Source organism: Zonotrichia leucophrys, chromosome 21 (assembly GCF_028769735.1).
Source record: "Zonotrichia leucophrys gambelii isolate GWCS_2022_RI chromosome 21, RI_Zleu_2.0, whole genome shotgun sequence".
NCBI lineage: Eukaryota > Metazoa > Chordata > Aves > Passeriformes > Passerellidae > Zonotrichia > Zonotrichia leucophrys.
In genome coordinates, this window is record NC_088190.1 from 6,037,481 (window position 1) to 6,058,046 (window position 20,566).

At 54.4% G+C, this 20,566-nt stretch overlaps 1 protein-coding gene across 2 annotated transcripts; it reads left to right on the forward strand.

Moving 5' to 3' along the window:
• The first annotated feature begins 1,325 nt into the window (after positions 1–1,325).
• SZRD1 (SUZ RNA binding domain containing 1) lies at positions 1,326–19,835 on the forward strand. Of its 2 annotated transcripts, none has more exons than XM_064730802.1 (4): positions 1,326–1,434; positions 13,163–13,212; positions 15,771–16,025; positions 17,839–19,835. In XM_064730802.1, exons 1-4 carry the CDS (start codon positions 1,384–1,386, stop codon positions 17,939–17,941), a joined length of 459 nt encoding a protein of 152 aa, XP_064586872.1. In that variant the 5' UTR covers positions 1,326–1,383; the 3' UTR covers positions 17,942–19,835. The 2 variants fall into 2 exon arrangements, with proteins under 2 accessions (XP_064586872.1, XP_064586873.1); XM_064730803.1 differs by having other exon boundaries at positions 15,774–16,025.
• Positions 19,836–20,566: the final 731 nt, after the last annotated feature.

The following is a 20,566-nucleotide window of genomic DNA, read 5'->3' on the forward strand; positions in this document are numbered from 1 at the left end:
AGTCCCAGAAGATGGGCAGGAACAACCCCAGGCTGCTGCAACTTCTCCAGGGGAAACACCAAATCCCACCCAAAGGAGCTGAAATCCACGGATTTAATGCCCATGGAGCACTGCACAACCCCCAAACCCCCTCCAACAGTTCCACCTTGGATAAATCAGCCCCCCAAAATCCACCTGTGGGGTGTCCGGAGGTTCCCTGCCCAAATTTTGGGCTTGGCAGAGGAGAGGGAGGCTCAGACTCAGGGACAGACCGCAGGGATCGGGATTTGGTTTAGTTGAGGATTATTGGGATGTTTTTAGGAGTCCCGTCGCCATCTGCCGGCAAAATCTGGCTCTAGGGTGGGAATCTGGGGAAAAGTTCAGGATTTTAGGGCAGGTTCTCCAACTCCCTGTGTGAAAATCGTGGGTTTTTTAGGGTGCTGAAGAGGCAGTTAATTTTTGAGGGAGGAAAAGGAAACGCAAATCCCACCCCAAAAACCTTTGTGTGGCTCAGAGCTCAAAGGAGAACATTGGAGTGGGGAATATTTTGAATGTAAATGAGAAAAGTTTAAGAAATTGTGGGGACTTTGGATGTTTCTAAAGGCTGGAGTTGATCCTTGTGCTCCATAAGAGCAGATTTAGGCTTAAATGAAGAGGCACGAATTGGATGGAAGGACACACGGACACCTGGATGGCTGCAGGAGGGACCAGAGGCTGGATTAGTGGCTGAAATAGCCTAAATTTGGAGAGAGATTTGTCCAAAACCCCAAAATTATGTGAAAACGTCTCAAAATTAAAAGAAAGCACCCTAAAACTAAGAGAAAATATTCAAAAATTTAAGGGAAAACAAAACTATAGAAAAACAAAAAAGCCCCAAAATTAAGAGAAAACACACCAAAATCCAGGAAAATTACACCTCAAAATTAAGGGAAAACTCCTCAAAATTGTGGAAAGCACACAAAAATCAAGGAAAAACACCTCAAAAATTAAGGAAAACACCTCAAAATTGTGGAAAGCACACCAAAATTAAGGGAAGATATCTCACAGGGAAAGCACGCCCAAAGTGAGGGAAAACACCTCAAAATTAAGGGAAAACTCCTCAAAATTGTGGGAAAACACACCAAAATTAAGAGAAAATATTTCATCGGGAAAGCACGCCCAAACTGAGGGAAAACACCTCAAAATGTAAGGAAAACACAAAAAGAAACACCTCAAAATTAAAGGAAATCGCCTCAGACCCCCGCCCTGAGTTGGGTCCTCCCGGCCGCCAGGGGGCGCTGTGGTGCCGCTCCCCGCCGCCGCTTCCCGCCCTTTCCGCGCGCTGCGCGTGCGTTGCCGGGCGCGGGCCGGCGGGCGGCGCGCGCATGCGCGGGCGCGCGGGCCCGGCGGCGGACGGGAATTAAAATGGAAGATGAGGAGGTCGCGGAGAGCTGGGAGGAGGCGGCCGACAGCGGGGTGAGGGCGGCGGCGCGGGCCGGCGCGGCGGGCCCGGGGCGCCGGGGGAGCGCGGGCGGGCGGCGCGGCGTTGCTTGAGGAGGCGGCGGGACGCGTCCGGCGGCGCGGCGGCCCCGCGGTGCTGCTAGGCCTCTTAAAGAGACCGCGGCCTCGCTCGGCGCGGGGGGTTGCGGGTCGCCCCCAGCCCCGCTGCTCGCCGGTTCTTCAGTCCCGCTTCAGGCCCCTCCTCGGAGCAGCTCCCTGCCCGTCCTCCAGCCCCCCGTGTGCTCCTCGCTGTCCCACCCCCCTGGGCGCGGCGGGGCTGCGGCCGCGGGGGCTCGGCGGGGTCGCGGCCCAGCCCCGCGGGAGCTCCGCTGGCCGGGGAGGGTGGAGCAGGAGCGGCGAGCGGAGCCACAGTGTGCGAGCCCGGCATGGCCGTGACCCTGGCGGGCTCTGCGGGCAGCGAAGGCCTTTCCCCCTGATCGGAACGTGCTCCGTCACTCGGGCAGAACGGGGAGAGTCCCAGCCCGGCCCCTGGGGCTCGGCCCCGCTTCAGCGGTGGCTCCGGGGCTGGATGGGCACGGGGTGTGTGTGTCACGCCCGGGGACCCCGGGCGCTGTGAGGGCCGTGCCTGCAGATCGGCGCTGCCTCAGCAGCCGTGTGGGCGGGCGCGCTGCGGGTGCTCGCAGCGAGGGGAAACTCCGCAGGGCAAACTTTGCTTGTGGCGGATCAGAGGGCAGAGGAACCTCCGGACGGGGCTCGGCGAGCAGCCTGGACGCCACTGTGGGCAAGGGATTGGGTTACACCTGGCTGGAGCCAGGGGAGCAAAATAGAGCCTGTAATTGAATGCCCGAGAGGGGCCGGTGCCAGGCTGGCAGCGCCGCTCGCCCGCCCCTCGTGCCCGGCTCGGAGATAATTCCAGCGCTCCATGAAGGGACACGGCTGCAGCCTCGGGAGCCCATGACTGTGGCCTTGAGTAATGGTTTAAAATGGTCCTGATGCTCCAATCCCGCCATGGAGCGTCCTCCCAGTTTGTCCTTCCTGCTGGTATCTCCCAGGTGCTTTTCCATAGAAGGAGAAATCCCAGTCGCTTGTCCTTTCTCACACCCGTTTCCAGTCCAAACTGCTGGGAATTCATGCTTGTAACCTCAGGCGTGCTTGTGCTGGTGAGCAGGGAATCTCTGGGGAATCACAAAATCATTGGGGTAGGAAAAGCCCTCCAGGACCATGAGTCCTCCCTGTGCCCAGTTCCCACCTTGTCCCCAGCCCAGTGAGTGCCACCTCCAGGCCTTCCTTGGACACCTCCAGGGATGGGAACCCCAAACCTCCCTGGGCAGTTCCAAGGCCTGAGCACCCTCTCCATGCAGAAATTCCTCCTGGTGCCCACCCTGAGCTGCCCTGGCCCAGCCTGAGGCCGTTCCCTCTCCTCCTGTCCCTGTTCCCTGAGCACAGCCCGACCCCCTGGGCTGTCCCCTCCTGTCAGGAGCTGTGCAGAGCCACAAGGGCCCCCTGAGTTCTCCTTTGCTCCAGGCTGAGCCCCTGCCCAGCTCCCTCAGCTGCTCCTGTGGGCCTGGCAGGAGGAGCAGCTGCTGTTGCAGTTGTTGATGCCTGTGGAGCAGCTGGAGGGGAGTGGGATGTGAGCTGCCTGTGCAGGCTGGGAGAGGGACAGGAGCTGCCCTGGGGGTCAGGAAGGGGCTCTCACTCTGTGCCTGGCAGGAAGGAGCCCTGGAGCTGCTGGTGCTGCCTGCAGGAAGTGGATGCTGACAGGATGGAGCACAGGAGAGCCCAACCTCCCCTTGTCCCGTGGTTCTTGTGGTGCTGATGGATGCTGCTGCAGCTGGGGACATTCAGGTGTCCCAAAGTCACAGGCACAGGTGGGCACAGAGCAGCCAGGGCAGGAGGAGGCTCTGCTGTGGCACCAGCAGCAACTGCAGCTCCTCCTGAGGGACAGCTCTGATCCTGCCTGAGAGCAGGGACAGCACCCAGGGAAGGGCAGGGGCTGGCCCAGGGGGGTTTGGGTTGGGGATCAGCAAAGGCTCTCACCCAGAGGGTGCTGGCACTGCCCAGGCTGCCCAGGGAATGGGCACAGCCCTGCCAGAGCTCCAGGACAGGCTGGGATTGTTGGGGGGTCTGTGCAGGGCCAGGGGTTGGGTTTGATCCCTGTGGGTCCCTTCCAGCTCAGGACACTCCCTGGTTCTGTGATTTTCTTCCATCCAAGGCAGTCCCAGCATACAGGAGCAGGGCTTGGCAGTGCTGTTGGTGCTCAGGAGGCTGCAGCAGAGCAGAGACACCAGGGAGCAGCTCAAACACATCCTGCTGTGACAGTGCCAGGACACAGGGAATGGGCAGGGTTAGCTGGGGTACTGGGAATTAGGAATTCCTCCCTGTGAGGGTGGGCAGCCCTGGCACAGGTGCCCACAGCACCTCTGGCTGCCCCTGGATCCCTGGCAGTGCCCAAGGCCAGGCTGGACATTGGGGACAGTGGGAGGTGTCCCTGCCATGGCAGGGCTGGCACTGGAGGAGCTTTAAGGTCCCTTCCAACCCAAACCATTCTGGGATTCTGTGATGCTGACACTTCCCACTGTTGGGAGCCTGAGTTATTTGATTTTTTAGACCCTTCAGCACATGAGGGAACAGTAGAGGTACACCAGGAGATCCATGGTGGGGTTTATGGGATACATTATCTGTGTCCTAGCGTGTAATTTTTTAATATTCCACCCACAGGGTGTTCCTTGGGAAAGCAAATACATCACATTTTCAGTTCTGGGGGTTTTTGTTTGTAGCTTTTGGTGAGGCTGAGAATTCTGTTCAAGGCCTTAAGGAAGGTTTGTCAGCCAGAGGCAGCTCTGGGCCAAGCAGAGATCCCATGGCCTCCTAATTAAAATTCACCTCATTACTCTCTTGCAACTCTCCCAAATCAGGCACCAGGAAAATCTCATTAGGTTGAAGAAAACCCCTAAAAATCCAACCCAGCTCGGTTTGGTCACTCAGGGAGCTGTGAAACAAATCCTGGTGGTTGTTTGGGTGTTCAAGGTGGCCTCTCTTGCTCTTGTGCCATCAGAGCTGCCCCAGACACGGAGCAGCTCCTTGGGAATGTGCCAGCCCTGAGTGACCATGACAGTGTCCCCTGTCCCAGGCCACAGGGTGCAGCAGAGCTCCCGGGGCCTCTGGGTCATTGTCACCTCCCTGTGTCCAATTAGAGCCCTGGAATGTCTGTGGAATGGGGAGTTACAGCTGGAAACCAGGCTGTGAGTAACCTCTGAGTTAGGAGTGAGGGTGGGAAGGGCTTCAAAGGCCAGTCTGGGTCAGAAAACACTAATGAGCCTTAATTCCTGGTTTGTTTTTGTGTGGTGTTGTGTGGCCCAGCTGGCAAACACGAATGAGAGGTCAGTTGGTGACACTCAGGCCTGTTTACTTGGCTAAAGCAATAATTAAATGTTAGGTGGAAGCTGGGCTCCAGAACATGGCCATGGGTGATCCTCAGCTTGGAACTGGTGCTTGGCAGAGGGATTCATTGGTTATTTCTTTACCAGGTAGAATTTGAGTGTGTCAGAGTCTTAATCATTGATTTCAGGTCAGGATCTCTTTCAGCTTCATCCCAAGGTGGGGGACAGCTCTGAGAGCAGGGACAGCACCCAGGGAAGGGCAGGGGCTGGGCCATGGGGGATTTGGGTTGGATCAGCAAAGGCTCTCACCCAGAGGGTGCTGGCACTGCCCAGGCTGCCCAGGGAATGGGCACAGCCCTGCCAGAGCTCCAGGACAGGCTGGGATTGTTGGGGTGTCTGTGCAGGGCCAGGGGTTGGGTTTGATCCCTGTGGGTCCCTTCCAGCTCAGGACATTCCCTGGTTCCCTGCAGGTCAAACATTCCTCTGGCAATCCAAAACCCCATGGAATTACTCTCCTTGTGTGTCTTTTTCCCCCTGGAGTTTGCAGACTGAGCTCCCAGCTGCTCCCTGCAGCCCCCCCAGTGTCCCCAGTGGTGTCCCCAGTGATCCCAGCCATGTCCCCAAGAGGGGAGAACCTGCCCTGTGTCCTGTGATCGGCCATTCCAGGGGGATGGAGCAGCCAGAGGCTGGGAAAGCACTTTGGCCTGGCCTGGGGGCTGTGCCCAGCTTGTGTCACAGCACTCAGGGAGGACAGGGCACCCGAGGTGGCAGAATGGCTCCTGTCTGTCACACGTGAGGGTGGCATGGGTGGCACCTGCCAGGCTCTGGGTCACTGGGTCTGGAGGTGTCAGCTGCTGTCACTTGGAGGTGCTCAGTGGGGTTGGAGTCCAGCAGAGGCAGAAGGGAAATACTCTGGGGTGTGGCACTGTGACCTCCCTCTGCTGATGAGTGCTGTGATCAGAGGCCACACTAACGAGGCTGGGGTGTGCAGAGCTGTGTCCTGAGGGAAACTGGGTTTTGGGGTCAGGGCTGGGAGGGAATCCCAGAAACCCTTAAAGCTCATCCCATTCCATGTCCTGCCATGGCAGGGACACCTCCCACTGCCCCAGGCTGCTCCCAGCCCAGTGTCCAGCCTGGCTTTGGGCACTGCCAGGGATCCAGAGCTGCTCTGGGCACCTGTGCCAGGGCCTGCCCACCCTCACGGGGAACAATTCCTAATTCCCAATATCCCATCCATCCCTGCCCTCTGGCAGTGGGAGCCATTCCCTGTGTCCTGTCCCTCCATCCCTGTCCCCAGTCCCTCTGCAGCTCTCCTGGAGCCCCTTCAGGCCCTGCAAAGGCTCTGAGCTCTCTCTGGAGCTTCTCTTCTCCAGGTGAGCACCCCCAGCTCTCCCAGCAGAGCTGCTCCATCCCCCTGGAGCCTCCAGCAGCTCCAGCTCCTCCCTGTGCTGGGGCAGCTCTGCAGGTGCTGAGGGTCTCACCTGAGGGGCAGAGGGGCAGGATCCTCCCTCCCCTGCTGCCATGAACCCTGGATGGATTTGGACTTCCCACACCAAAAAGATCTGGGGCAAAGTTTCACCAAATGTTTGCTTTAGGTGCTGTAACAGATCCAAAAACAGTCTTGAAACTGGGAATGGAAGTTTCTGTTCCTGCTGCTGGGTGTTGCTTGGGCAGGTGGAGGTTTTTGGTAAGAATTGGGAGGTTTGGAGGTTGGGAATGAACATTGGGAAGTGAGGTTGGTTTGGGGATACTGAGCTGCTGCCCCACTGAGTGCTTCCCCCAGCCCTAAAAATCCGTGCTGGGAATGTCAGACTTGTTCCCAAAAATGCTCCATGTCCTCAATGCCTGGTGCTGAGGAGCAGGATCTGCCATGGAGACACAAACACCTGGGGCTGAGCCTGGCAGAGCGACTGGGAGCACTAATTAATGCAGCAGCTGATCCCCAGCAGCCTCAGGAGCTGGAGTGTTGCAGTAATTAATAGATTAATTTCTCTTTGGAGCAGAGAAATAGGTGGGTAAGGAAGAGATCAGGGACTGCCCATGCCTGTTCTGTCCTGAGGGTGTTTTGGGGAAGCAGGTCCAGGTCCCCATCTGGTGACCTCAGATCTTAAAACTTGTTCCATTCTTTAGGAAATAAAAACATCAGCCAGGCTTTGGAGTTTGTCAGGAATTGCCAGAGCATGCAGGGGTGCTGTGAGGAGCAGACCCAGCTGTGCTTTTGGGAGGATCCAGCTGCAGCTGAAATTTGCTCATTCTGGGGTTTAACATTCCATGTTATTGGGGTGAGAGGGAAAGAAGGTTGTGCTGGGAGTAGATACAGCAGGGAATGTGGTTAATGGTTTTCCAGAGCTTTGGAATGTTACCAGAGATCCAGGAGAGCACTGGGACTGCTGCCCTGTGCTGTGGTAGGGATCTGCCCTGGATTTCTGCAGAGGAGTTTTGGATGAAGAGGGGGAAAATACACTTACACCTGGTGTAAGTGATTTACTCCAAGTCTGTGCCTTCCTCACACCTTCAATGGAGATCACTCACTCACCTTGGGGTGGATACCACCTGGTGTAAGTGATTTACTCCAAGTCTGTGCTTTCCTCACACCTTCAATAGAGATCACTCACTCACCTTGGGGTGGATACCACCTGGTGTAAGTGATTTACTCCAAGTCTGTGCCTTCCTCACACCTTCAATGGAGATCACTCACTCACCTTGGGGTGGATACCACCTGGTGTAAGTGATTTACTCCAAGTCTGTGCCTTCCTCACACCTTCAATGGAGATCACTCACTCACCTTGGGGTGGATACCACCTGGTGTAAGTGATTTACTCCAAGTCTGTGCCTTCCTTACACCTTCAGTGGAGATCACTCACTCACCTTGGGGTGAAAGGCAGCCAGGGGTTATCCTGTTATTCCTGCCTGGATCAGCCAGGCTGGGAGCTGCTGTTTGCTGTGTTTGGAGAGTCCTGCTGGCAGGGATGGGGACAATGCCCTGTGTGTGTCTCACAGTTATTCCCAAATGTGTATTCCCAAAAGGTTTCTGGCCAGCAGCATGGCTGGCTTGGCCCCCTGTGCTTCCCAATATTCTGGATTTGCCTGGGAATGTGCCTCCATCCCCTGCAGGATGCATTCCTGGGGTGCTGAGGGTCCCCAGCTCACCAGGAGCACCCCCAAGGTGTCAGCTCAATGCCTGAGTGGCTCTTTGGGATGCCAGGCCACAGGAATGTGGGATCTGAGCAGCAGATTCATGTCCTGGGGTCCATGTCTGCATTCCAAGGGGGGTTGTGGATCCTCTTGGCTGTTTTCCTCAGGGTAGGGGTAGAAGGGTGCCTGTGGTGGGGCTCAGCTCAGTTTCCATGACGTCCTTGTCCACAAATGCAGCCTAAATGTCAGAGAACAGGATCTTCTTCGGGCTGTTTGTTTGGGTCCTGTTTGGCATCCACAAATAATAGCCCTAAAAATAGGCTGGTGAGATTCCTCGCTAATCTTTGGGGAGGGGGTTTTGCCCGGGGATGTGAGGCAGCCTGGCAATGTCCTGTGGTTTTTGGTGATGCAGAGAAGTTGGTGTGGGAAGGGGGAGCTGGAGGAGCCCCTGAGGTGAAGGACACCTGGGGTTTGTCCCCAGTGACCTGTGCAGGTCCTCAGATGCCACATCCAGCTGTCTCATGCCTGTGGTGCCTGTAGTGCCTCTGGCACTTGCCCTCAGAGTCAGCTCCTAATTTTATCTCCTTCCCCACACGGTGACAGCCAGCGTGACACAGCAGAGCCCAGGGGGTGACATCAGCACACGGATGGATCCGTGCGGAGCAGCAGCAGCAGGGATTTGATTTTAATTAAAAACGAGCAGTGCCAAGGTGATTGTGCTTTTAAAGTGGTGCAGTGATCCCTGTCACGAGCTGTGAGGCTGCTCAGGGCTGGGGCTGTGTCTGCACGTGGTGTTCAAACACTCCATTCCTCCAATTCCAAACATCCCAGCAGCGAGCACTGAGCTGCCTGGAAAATGCAGAGTCAGTGCCTGTGTTTAGAAGAAAACACAATTCCTGACACACCAAGAGGTGTGTGAGGTGGGGAGGGAGTGCTGCTCACTCACCTCACTGCAGCTGGGGTGAGGAGCTGCTTTTCCCATCTATTTAAACACAAAAGGAGATTTTTCTTACCAAAAGTTCAGTGGGGGCAGCTGGAATCCCCTCAGCAGTGCCAGGAATTCTGTGGATCCTGCAGAGGTTGGGGTGGCAGGGAGGGGTTCGTGTGTGATTGGTGTCAAGGGTTGGTTTTTGTTATTCTGCCAAGGTCCCTACGTGTGTTCTGCAGAGAGCACAGTGCTCCCATCAGCTGCTGAGGCTGGAATTGAGGGGATTTATTTGATATTTTTGATATTTTACTGCTCCTGGCTTTGCTCCTTGTGGGCACAGGCCCAGGGCAGGGCCAGGCCCCTGTGCTGAGCCCTCGTGGAAAGAAGGACCTGGAGGGGCTGAGCATGTCCAGGGCTGGGAATGGAGTTTGGAAGGGGCTGGAGCCCCAGGAGAGGCTGAGGGAGCTGGGCAGGGGCTCAGCCTGGAGCAAAGGAGGCTCAGGAGGCCCTTGTGGCTCTGCACAGCTCCTGACAGGAGGGGACAGCCCAGGGGTCGGGCTGTGCTCAGGGAACAGGGACAGGAGAGAGGGAACGGCCTCAGGCTGGGCCAGGGCAGCTCAGGGTGGGCACAGCAGGAATTTCTGCATGGAAAGGGTGCTCAGGCCTTGGCACTGCCCAGGGAGGGTTGGGGTGCCCATCCCTGGAGGTGGCACTCACCAGGCTGGGGATGGGGCACAGGGTGGGCTCAGTTATCTCATGTGATCCCTGGTGAGGAGCTCCCCAAGCACAGAGCTCTGGTTTATGGTCCAGCACCACGAGTTTGCTCCCTGACCACTGGTGGGTTTGGAAGTTTGGAGACAAAGGCACCAAGAATTTTGCTGGAAGTGATCTGCTCCAGAGTGGGAAAAGCGAAACAGGCCGTGAAGGAGTTGGGATGGTTTTGAAGGATTCCTTGGCTAAGTTTTTGTGTCGAGCAGAGCAAAGAGCTTCATTTTCCTGTGCCAGGGGAGGCTGCAGGTTGTGTTGGAGCGTGTGGGGCTGTCTGGCAGCGCTGGGGCTCGGTGACAGTGCCATGAATCACCTGTTCTCAGTGCTGAGGTGGAGGTGACACCCTGTGATTGCAGCATCTCGCAGTCAGACCAGGGCTGTGCTGCCCTGGGGCTCAGCTCGGAGCCCCCAGCAGTGCAGGAACAGCCTTGGAGCCCCCAGCAGTGCAGGAACAGCTCCAGGGCTCAGCTCAGAGCCCCCAGTGCTTCAGGAACAGCCCCAGGGTTCACGTCAGAGCCCCAGCAGTGCAGGAACAGCCCCAGAGCTCAGCTCAGAGCCCCCAGAAGTGCAGGAACAGCCCCAGGGGCAGCAGCAGTGCAGGAACAGCCCCAGGGTTCAGCTCAGAGCCTCCAGCACTGCAGGAACAGCCTCAGAGCCTCCAGTGCTTCAGGAACAGCCCCAGGGCTCAGCTCAGAGCCCCCACAGTGCAGGAACAGCCCCAGGGGCAGCAGCAGTGCAGGAACAGCCCTGAGCTCAGCTCAGAGCCCCCAGTGCTTCAGAAACAGCCCCAGAGCTCAGCTCGGAGCCCCCAGCAGTGCAGGAACAGTCCCAGGGCTCAGCTCAGAGCCCCCAGCAGTGAAGGGACAGCACCAGAGTTCAGCTCAGAGCCTCCAGTGCTTCAGAAACAGCCCCAGGGGCAGCAGCAGTGCAGGAACAGCCCCAGGGCTCAGCTCAGAGCCCCCAGAAGTGCAGGAACAGCCCCAGGGCTGAGCTCAGAGCCCCCAGCAGTGCAGGAATGTGACTTTTGCCAGGCCACCTCTCCTCTGCTGGGAAGGAGGTGGTTCAGAGCAGAACAGAGCATTCCCCAGGGCTTGTGTCACCTCTGTCTCACAGTCCCAGCTGAGGGCTCAGCAGCCCTGTTTTTACTCAGTGTGAAATTATTTGAGAAGCTCCTGAAGTGTTTCCCCCCTTTCCACCCCGTTTTCCTGTTGTCTCTCTCCCTGTGTGCTGAAATATTTAATGGGGATATTCCAGGAGGGCCTGGAGCTGAAAATGTGGTTTCAAGACCACGATGTCATCACCTGGGCTGGCTGAGTGAGGAGCCAACCCCTTCTCCTCATTTGGCTTCTGCTGTTTGCCACCAGCTGCCCCACAGCATCTCCATCCTCAGCAGGATATCCACTGCTTTTGGCAAGGGCAGGAGGCAGCTCTCACACATTCCCTCCCTCCTGAGCAGCAAAAAATGGGATTTTTCTCCCTCTCAGTCCTCTTGAAGAAGAAAGAAGCTGCCTGCAGGTGTTGGCCCTCCCCAGGAGGCTCTCCTGGTTTTGTTACCTCCCAGGACAGGCTTGGGTGAGGAAACTCAACCTCCCACCCACCTTTTATCTTCCTGAAATGATTTATTCCCTTCTAGGTGGAGGTGTATGACCAACAGCCAGCTCTGTGGTTTGGCATCTTGTAGTGACTTGTGCTCCTTCCCTGCTCACAGGGGCAGGGAATTTCTGTCCAAACCCGTTCCCCTCCCGAGCTGTGCCCGCTGTGGTTCCTGCAGGCAGCACGGGGAGGCAGCCAGGCCTCAAAGCAGAGCAGCTGCCTCCTGCCACAAATTTGGAATTTCCTTCTGTAGGGCCAGATATCAGCTGCCTAAACTAGGACACTCTCAGGTAGTGTTTTCCCCCTTCCTTTGTGATTAAATCAAACACAAAAAGCTGTTTCGGAGCCTTTTTTAATGGAGCTGTCGTGAGGATCTAAAAATTGTGAGGATCTAAAAATTGTGAGGATCTAAAAATACCCGTGGGGTTGGGGCAGGTCACCTGCAAGGGGGTTGAAACCTGGATTTTCCTCCTCTTTAGCTGAGTTTTCTCTGTAATTGCTGTGGTTGCAACACCTGGGCAGCCTGGCAGGGGTGGCTGCCGGCCTGGGCAGGGCTGACGCGCTCAGACCCGGCTCTGTGGGTGATGAATGTGTCCCTGTGCCTGTGGGTGACTCGCTGGTGACTGCAGCGTGTGCAAAGGCAGGAGCAGCCCAGGGAGGTGTGGGGCAGGGCAGGAATGTGGCCCTGCTGGCCAGCCCTGCCCCCGGCCTGGGCTCAGCTTCCCTGGATCGCCCTGTGTCACAGACATCTTTTCATGAAAATCCTTTCCTTGGGATTTGTCCTCCTGAGAAGCTGAGAGGCCTCAGGAACAAAATGTAAACATTGAATATCTGCTGCTGTGGAATGCAACAGGTGCATCTGGGATTGGTCTCATGTGGTTGTTTGTAATTAATGGCCAATCACAGTCAGCTGGCTCAGACTCTCTGTCCAAGCCACAAACCTTTATTATTGATTCCTTTCTATTCTTAGCTTAGCCAGCCTTCTGAGACGAAACCTTTTCTTCTATTCTTTTAGTATAGTTTTAATGTAATATATAAAATAAAATCATAAATCAAGCCTTCTGAAACATGGAGTCAGATCCTCATCTCTTCCCTCATCCTCAGACCCCTGTGAACACGGTCACAACCCTGCCTGTAGCCACTGCTGCTCCAATGCCCAGCAGGTTTGGCCTGATCCCTGCCTGGATCCAGGAGTACTTTGCTGTGGAATCTGTGGGGTTTTGCCCTCACAGGTGGTTTAAAAATGAGCAATGAGCACTCGGCACCTGTCGCAGACATCTTTTCATGAAAATCCTTTCCTTGGGATTTTTTCTTCCTGAGAAGCTGAGAGGCCTCAGGAACAAAATGTAAACATTGATTATCTGCTGCTGTGGAATGCAACAGGTGCATCTGGGATTGGTCTCATGTGGATGTTTGTAATTAATGGCCAATCACAGTCAGCTGGTTCTCCCTCTCTCCGAGCCACAAACCTTTGTCTTTCATTCTTTTCTATTCTTAGCCAGCCTTCTGATGAGAATTTCTTCTTCTATTCTTTTAGTATAGTTTTAATGTAATATATATATTATAAAATAATAAATCAAGCCTTGTGAAATATGGAGTCAGATTTTCGTCTCTTCCCTCACCTAACACCCCTGTGAACACGGTCACAGCCACCAGATCCATGGCCTGCTGTGGGTGTGCTACTGGTTACAGCAAAATACTCCTGGTGCTTTTGCTTTTCTCATGGGTTATCCATGCTGGCTTTCCTTTTCTCTGCCTCTTGATTCCCAAATCATCCTCAGATGGAATCACAGACTCCCTCCCTCCTTTACAGGTCGGTGTTTGGAACACTGAAATTATATGTGTGCCCAAACAGGCTTAAACTCTGACCTCCAAACTGAGATTGGTGTTCATTTTATTAAAAACTTGGTGGTTTTACTTTTCTCTCCTTCTTTTCTAGGAAATAGACAGACGGTTGGAAAAGAAGCTGAAGATCACTCAGAAGGAAAGGTAAAATCCTGATTTCCCTGAGGAGCTGTTGGACAGCTGAGGGCTTGGGGAGTGGGAGCAGCGGGGAAAGAGCTTCAGACTGAGCAGGGAGCGCTGGGCTGGGTTGAGAACCAGGGAATCCCTGTCTGTGTGCCACTAGGTGGCCCTTGGGAGCCGCGGGAGAGAGCTGAGAGCGCTCTGGTTTCAGACATCTCCAGGCTGGGTGAAGCTCCAGCTTGGGGGAAGCCAAGTGAGAAAGAGGGGAAGAAATGGCTGAGTCAGGTAATGCCAGCTCCTGGCTCTGCACTCACTCGCTGTGTCTTGCATCAGGCACAGTTTCTTTTCCTGCTTCCTTTGGGCCTGGGCAGGGCTGTGTTATTTTCTCCTACCAGAAACTTTTTAAATCACCGCTGACAAGTCCTTTGTTGTTGGTTTTTTTTCCCCTTTGATTATTGGAGAGTCATGGGATTTATCCTCGGGAGTTCCATGCAGAAAAGGGACTGTGAAACATTGAGATGGTGAGCTGGGGCTGAGGCTGGCTCTGAGGAGTGAAATGGCAGGGTTGGAGTGTCCTGGGGAGAGGGGCCCTAGAAATCCTTGCAGGGAATGAAATCAAGGTGCTTATAGCAATATCTTCAACTAAAAATGGTAAAGTGTCACAGACATCTTTTATGAAAAATCCTTTCCTTAGGATTTTTCCTCCTGAGGATTTTTCCGCCTCAGGAACAAAATGTAAACATTGATTATCTGCTGCTGTGGAATGCAACAGGTGCATCTGTGATTGGCCCATGTTGGTTGTTTCTAATTAATGGCCAATCACAGTCAGCTGGCTTGGACAGAGTCCGAGCCACAAACCTTTGTTATCATTCTTTCCTTTTCTATTCTTAGCCAGCCTTCTGATGAAATCCTTTCTTCTATTCTTTTAGTATAGTTTTAATATAATATATATCATAAAATAATAAATCAGCCTTCTGAAACATGGAGTCAGATCCTCATCTCTTCCCTCATCCTCAGACCCCTGTGAACACCATCACAGTAAAGCTCTGCTGAAGGAACAGGAGCAGTCTCTGTTCCCATTCCTTCAGCACAGTTTAATTGTGTCGGTGTTCACAGGGGTTTTCAGGTGAGGGAAGAGACGAGAATGTTGACTCCATGTTCAGAAGGCTTGATTTATTATTTTATGATATCTATTACATTATAACTATACTAAAAGAATAGAAGGAAAAGTTTCATCTCAGAAGGCTGGCTAAGCTAAGAATAGAAAGGAATCAATAATAAAGGTTTGTGGCTCGGACAGAGTCCAAGCTAACTGGGCTGTGATTGGCCATTAATTACAAACAACCACATGAGACCAATCCCAGATGCACCTGTTGCATTCCACAGCAGCAGATAACCATTTTTTACATTTTGTTCCTGAGGCCTCTCAGCTTCTCAGGAAGAAAAATCCTAAGAAAGGATTTTTAATTAAAAGACATCTGCAACATTTAATGGTGTCACACACAGCAGGGACTGATTTTCCGTCTCTTTCCGAGCTAATCCACTGCTCCTCTTTAGAGTTACAACTATAACGAGGCCTTTAATTATTGCAGGCTGCTCTTAATCACAGGAAGGCCATTCAGACATGAGGAGTTCACACACCAGGCTGTCACTCTGGTTTTTTAAGATTTTTTAAGTTTTTTAACATTGACATTTTTGTAGTGAACTTTCCCTGTAAATAACTCATTGTTTTGCATTCTTTTATAGAAGAAGAGAAAGTTGATAAACTGTTGGTTTGACCAGTGTCATCGGAGAGGTGGCACTGTCACCCTCCAATCCACTGTCACTCTTAGAAATCTATAAATGTTAGAGTCAGAAAATAAAGTCCCTAGAACAGCGGCATGCTGATGCCGAATTTTGCCCCAAAAGGCGAGAATAACTGCCTAAGAGACTCAGCTTAAGTCAACATAGGCAGGAGGTATTTTATTGTGACGCGTCGGAGAAATCACAAAAGGGATTTCTAAATATCCCATAACAAAAGCAGGCCTTTTATACAGTTTTGGGTGCAGGGTTACATCATATCACATACATAATCATGTCTTTGCATGCATATTTATAAGGGGCGTGGTGTAGGCGGAGCGGGGGCGGGGACATCTCTTTTGAGGATCATCTTGGTGGTCGTTCCGGTTGCCTTCATCGTGGGCGGGGGTCTCCTGATGAGTCTTCCTCCTTAAACTTTTGAACTCTTATCCTAATATGGTCAATTCCCGGTGTACTTGGCTTGGTCCCCATGGCTTGGCAAGGTTCTTAGGGTCAATTTGACATTGTTGGCTCTGAACATGCTTAGCCCATCAATTCCCCTATCTCTATCTTCTTTCTTGTCATTATGTTCCATGCCTTAGCCGATTTATTGCTCTATATGTTTCCTAACTGCTATGCTTTTTCAAATACTTCTCATTCCATGTTTTAACTCATTATTTTTTTAAAGGCTATTTGTTTTGGGGCTTCAATGCGCTTGTGTTTTTTCATGTCCTATAGCAACACCAGGCAGCAAACCCCTGTGACAAACACTCACCAAGCCCTTGTTTTCCTTCCCCAAACAGCAGAAAGTCCAAATCTCCTCCCAAAGTGCCGATCGTGATCCAGGACGACAGCCTTCCCGCGGGGCCGCCGCCGCAGATCCGCATCCTGAAGCGGCCCACGAGCAACGGCGTGCTGAGCAGCGCGCACCCCGCCAGCCGGCCCGCCTTCCCCGTCAAATCGCTGGCCCAGCGCGAGGCCGAGTACGCCGAGGCCAGGAAACGCATCCTGGGCAGCGCCAGCCCCGAGGAGGAGCAGGAGAAGCCCATCCTGGACAGGTGGGAGCAGCTCTGTGGGGCTGGGGAGTTGCTGCCTGGTTGGCACAGAGAGAGGAGGGCTCTGTTAGAGCCTCAGCTAGGTGGGAGTGAGGGAAGTGCCTGGTGAGGCCATAAACCATGGAATTATTGAGGTTGGAAGAGCCTTCCAGGATCAGAGTCCACTGCTGTGTTCCACATTAAATGTGTCCCTGTGCCATGTCCATGTGCCTTTAGAACACTTCCAGGGATCCAGGGGCAACCACACCTGTGCCAGGGAGGAATTCTTCCCAATATCCAATCCATCCCTGCCCTCTGGCCGTGGGAATCCATTCCCCCAGGCTCTCATCCAGAGTCCCTCCATCTTTGCTGTTGGCCCCTTCAGGCACTGGAAGGCCACAGTCAGGTCACCCCAGAGGATCTCTATTCTAGTTTGAGCAATCCCAATTCCCCCAGCCTTTCCTCACAGCAGAGCTGCTCCATCCCTCTGATCACCCTGGCAGGCTCGTTTGGGCTTGTTCCACGTCCTCTCCCTGTGCGGGCCCCAGAGTGCCCACAGCTCGCTGGGGCTGGTCCCTGAGGCCTCAGGTTCCCCCTCATTCGAATTCCCACACTCGTTGGGTTGTCCCTGCCCCCGGTGTCCCCGCAGGCCTGCCCCTGTGTCCCCACAGGGCCCCAGTTGTGTCCCCAGGCTCAGCTTGTGTCCCTGCTGCAGGTGTCCCACTGTCCCCCAGGCTCAGCTGTGTCCCCGCAGGCTCAGTTGTGTCCCACAGGCTCAGTTGTGTTCCCTCTGTCCCTGCAGGCCCCAGCAGTGTCTCTGTAGGCTCAGCTGTGTACCCCTTTGTCCCTGCAGGCTCAGCTGTCCCCCTGTGTCCCCACAGGCTCAGTTCTGTCCCTGCAGGCCCTGGTTGTGTCTCCGCAAGTTCAGCTCTGTTCCCCCTGTCCCCATGGCTCAGTTGTGTTCCCCAGCTCACTGTCCCCCCGTCCGCAGGCTCATTGTGTCCCTGCAGGCTCAGTGTCCCCCTCTGTTCCACAGGCTCAGCTCTGTTCCCCCTGTCCCTGCAGACCCCAGCAGTGTCCCTGCAGGCTCAGCTGTGTTCCTTCTGTCCCTGCAGGCTCAGTTGTGTCCCCATGGGCTCAGTTGTGTTCCCTCTGTCCCCTCAGGCTCAGTTCTGTCCCCGCAGGCTCAGTTGTGTCCCCATGGCTCAGCTCGTGTCCCTCTGTCCCACAGGCTCAGTTGTGTCCCCGCCAGGCTCAGCTGTTTGTCCCCACAGGCTCAGTTTGTTGTCCCCACGGCTCAGTTGTGTCCCCTCTGTCCCCGCAGGCTCAGTTGTGTCCCCACAGGCTCAGTTGTGTCCCCTCTGTCCCCGCAGGCTCAGTTGTGTCCCCACAGGCTCAGTTGTGTCCCCTCTGTCCCCGCAGGCTCAGTTGTGTCCCACAGGCTCAGTTGTGTCCCCACGGGCTCAGTTGTGTCCCCTCTGTCCCTGCCAGGGGCCCCCCAGCAGTGTTCCCACAGCTCAGCTTGTGTCCCCTATTGTCCCCTGCAGGCTCAGCTGTCCCCCCTGTGTCCCCCCAGGCTCATGTTCTGTCCCATGTCAGGCCCATGGGCTGTTCTTCCCGCAGGTAGTTATTCAGCTCTGTTCCCTCTGTCCCCTGCAGGCTCAGTTGTGTCCCACAGGCTCAGCTGTCCCCTCTGTCCCCACAGGCTCGGTTGTGTCCCCTCATTGTCCCCGCAGGCTCATGTGATTGTGTCCCTCTGCCCAGGCTCAGTTGTTCGGTCCCCCCACAGGCTCAGTTGTGTCCCCACGGGCTCAGTTGTGTCCCTCTGTCCCCGCAGGCCGCCGCGGATCTCGCAGCCCGAGGACAGCCGGCAGCCCAACAATGTGATCCGGCAGCCGCTGGGCCCCGATGGCTCGCAGGGCTTCAAGCAGCGCAGATAGAGGCGGAGGCGCCGTTCCGCCGGCACGGACACACGGACCCGGGCCTGGGGACCTCCCGGGGTGATTTGCACTGTGACCCTTTTGCTCTGCCCACTGTGACCTTCAGCCCCACGCACTGTGACCTCCCCTCTCCACCCACTGTGAGCGGCCGTGGCGGCAGGGCCGGGGGACGCGAGGGGCCGTGCCGCGCTCGGCCGGGCGCGGGGAGTCGTGCGTGCCCCACTCGGGTCGGAGCGAGCGCCAGCAATAACGTTTGTTGTACTCCAAACCTGGCATTTAAGGAAAAAAAAAAACAAAACAAAAGAAAAAAAAAAAAAGATGGGAAGCCTCCCCAGCCGCGCATGTTGTCCTCATCACTTCCAGAACGAGTTCTGTTTCCGAGGATTTTTAGGTTCTTTTCTTTGGTTTTCTGTTTGTTTTCTGTATCTTGGATCGGCGGAGTGCGTGGGAAGGGTTTGAGCCGTTTGTTTGAATCCAGAGAGGTAGCTGAGTGTTCCAAAGGGAATTCCAATGGATTTCCATGAATGTGATGGCTTGGGGATGACAAGCTCATGTTTCTCCTTCTCCATTTCCACTGCCATGGAAGCGAACTCCTGGATACCCCCAGGTACCTCGGAGTCGGACCCAGTTCACATCCTGCTCCTGTTAAAGCTTGGCTCCGATTCCCTGCTGGCTTTGAGGAGAAGCTTAAAACACATCCGTTTTGGGTTCTTTTGTGTTTGGGGAGAAGGGAATGCAGAGTGACCCCGTGCAAATGCCTGCTGTCCGGCCATGGAGGGCCGGCAGTGAAGAATTAGGGAGATGTGAGGAGGAGGAGGAGGAGGAGGAGAGGCTGCGGCGCCGCTGCGGCTCTGACGTCGGGCAGTGGGATATCCCGAGTGGGATATCCCGGCGGCGCAGGGACGGTACGAGCTCTCCTGGAACGGCAGACCTGGGAACCAGACCAGCCTTGGGGAAAGCCTGGATGATCCCCCACATCTCCCTGGAGGCAGCGAGGCTTCAGGGAAGGGATCGTCCTGCTGCAGCTCCCGGGAAGAGGATGGGGAGGCTGCTGCTCCCCAGGAACGGAGATGTTCCCCCGTGGGTGAAGCTGAGGATCACTCGATATCAAGGGATTGGATGAACACTAAATGCTCTTCCTAGAGGGCCAGGACCTGGAGATTTGTGTGGTTCCTGATGGATTCCTGCATCCAGGTGCTGCCTTCAGCAGGTTCAAGGGGGAACGAGCCAATCTTGACGTGCACGAAAAGCCCTGTGTGGAAATGAGGCTGAAATCCCACAGAAACGGGAAAAAATAGAAACTACCTGTGTATCCAACCCCCGGAACCTCCTCACAGCTGGTTCCGGGTGGGGCGGGATTCCCCCGGGATTCCCCCTGGGATCCTGGGGACTTTTGGGGGATCTCACTCATCCCCTGAGCCTGGGGGCCGGGATGAGCTCCGGGAGGGAGCGGGAGGGAGAAGGCCGTCAGCAATAACTGTAGTCACTGCGCCTTTCCTTAATTATTCCTAAAAATAGCATCGAATAGCCAAAAACCTCCCAAATCCGCCGGATTTCTGGTGCCGCATCGCTGCCTCCTCCGTGGCCGGCACCGAGATCCCAGCTCCGGCACCGAAATCCAATTTTCCAGCACTGAAATCTCCTTGTCCGGCTGCTCCTGCTGCGTCCCGGCGCCGGGACTCGGTGCCCAGGACACGTCCCGCCCGCGGGCAGGGCTCGGTGGCGTTCCTGTGGGAAGCGCCTTCATCCCCAGGAGGGGGAGGATGGACGCGGTACCCGCGTGTTTCTGCTCCCCCCAGAAAACAAAAAACAAAAAAAAAAAAAAAAAAAAAAACGTGCGCCGGAAAGAAAAACGTTTTATAAATTGTATTTTAAATAAATGTCTTTAAACTTTTCACGGCTTTATGGCTTCCCTCCTTTTGTCCTCATGTCTGCCACAGGGGAGGCTTAGTGGTGGCTGGTGTGTAAAAATCTGCCAGGAAGGTAAAATCTGGGAGCTTTTGCCCTTAATTTCACCCAAACCCAGGGGGTTTTTCCCCATTTTTAGGGTGGTTGAGAGAAGTGGTCCCAGGAGGGTGGGAAGGGAAGATGTGGATCCCAAATGTGAATGTGAGTGCTGTCTCTCCCTGGAGGAGAAAAGCAAATCAGTTAATTAAACTTATTTAATGGAATGTGATTATTTTGTTGCTCCATGCTGGGCTCCCCCCTGGGTGTTGTACTCCATAATGTCCAGAGAAGGTGCTGGATAGAGCAGGGTCAGATTCCTGGGTTGAGGAATCCGGGAGCCCTGGCAGCTCCCACAGCCCCCGGCTCCCTTGGAATTCTGATGATTTTTCTCTATTTATAATAGAAATAATGCAAACATATAATATTAAAAATAATAGACTATAGAAATATTAATAAATAAATTAATATAGAAGAAATATAATGATATGCAATATACAACCCAGTATCTAATACATATATTTAACATCGTATCTATCTTATAGAGCCCACAATGCTATAATATATAGTATATAACGCTGTAATATAAATTAATGGAAATAGCAGACTCCACTATCTGATTTATAAAATTTATAAAATTATCTGATTTATAAAAGCAGTAAAACCTGTGAGTTTCGTGGC

What these genes read in the sequence shown, in the direction of transcription:
- SZRD1 (XM_064730802.1), top strand. Translation starts at nt 1,384, where the DNA reads ATGGAAGATGAGGAGGTCGCGGAGAGCTGGGAGGAGGCGGCCGACAGC. An exon ending in AGGAGGCGGCCGACAGCGGG is followed by an intron (nt 1,435 to 13,162) that starts GTGAGGGCGGCG and finishes CTTCTTTTCTAG; the next exon opens with GAAATAGACAGACGGTTGGA. An exon ending in AAGATCACTCAGAAGGAAAG is followed by an intron (nt 13,213 to 15,770) that starts GTAAAATCCTGA and finishes TTCCCCAAACAG; the next exon opens with CAGAAAGTCCAAATCTCCTC.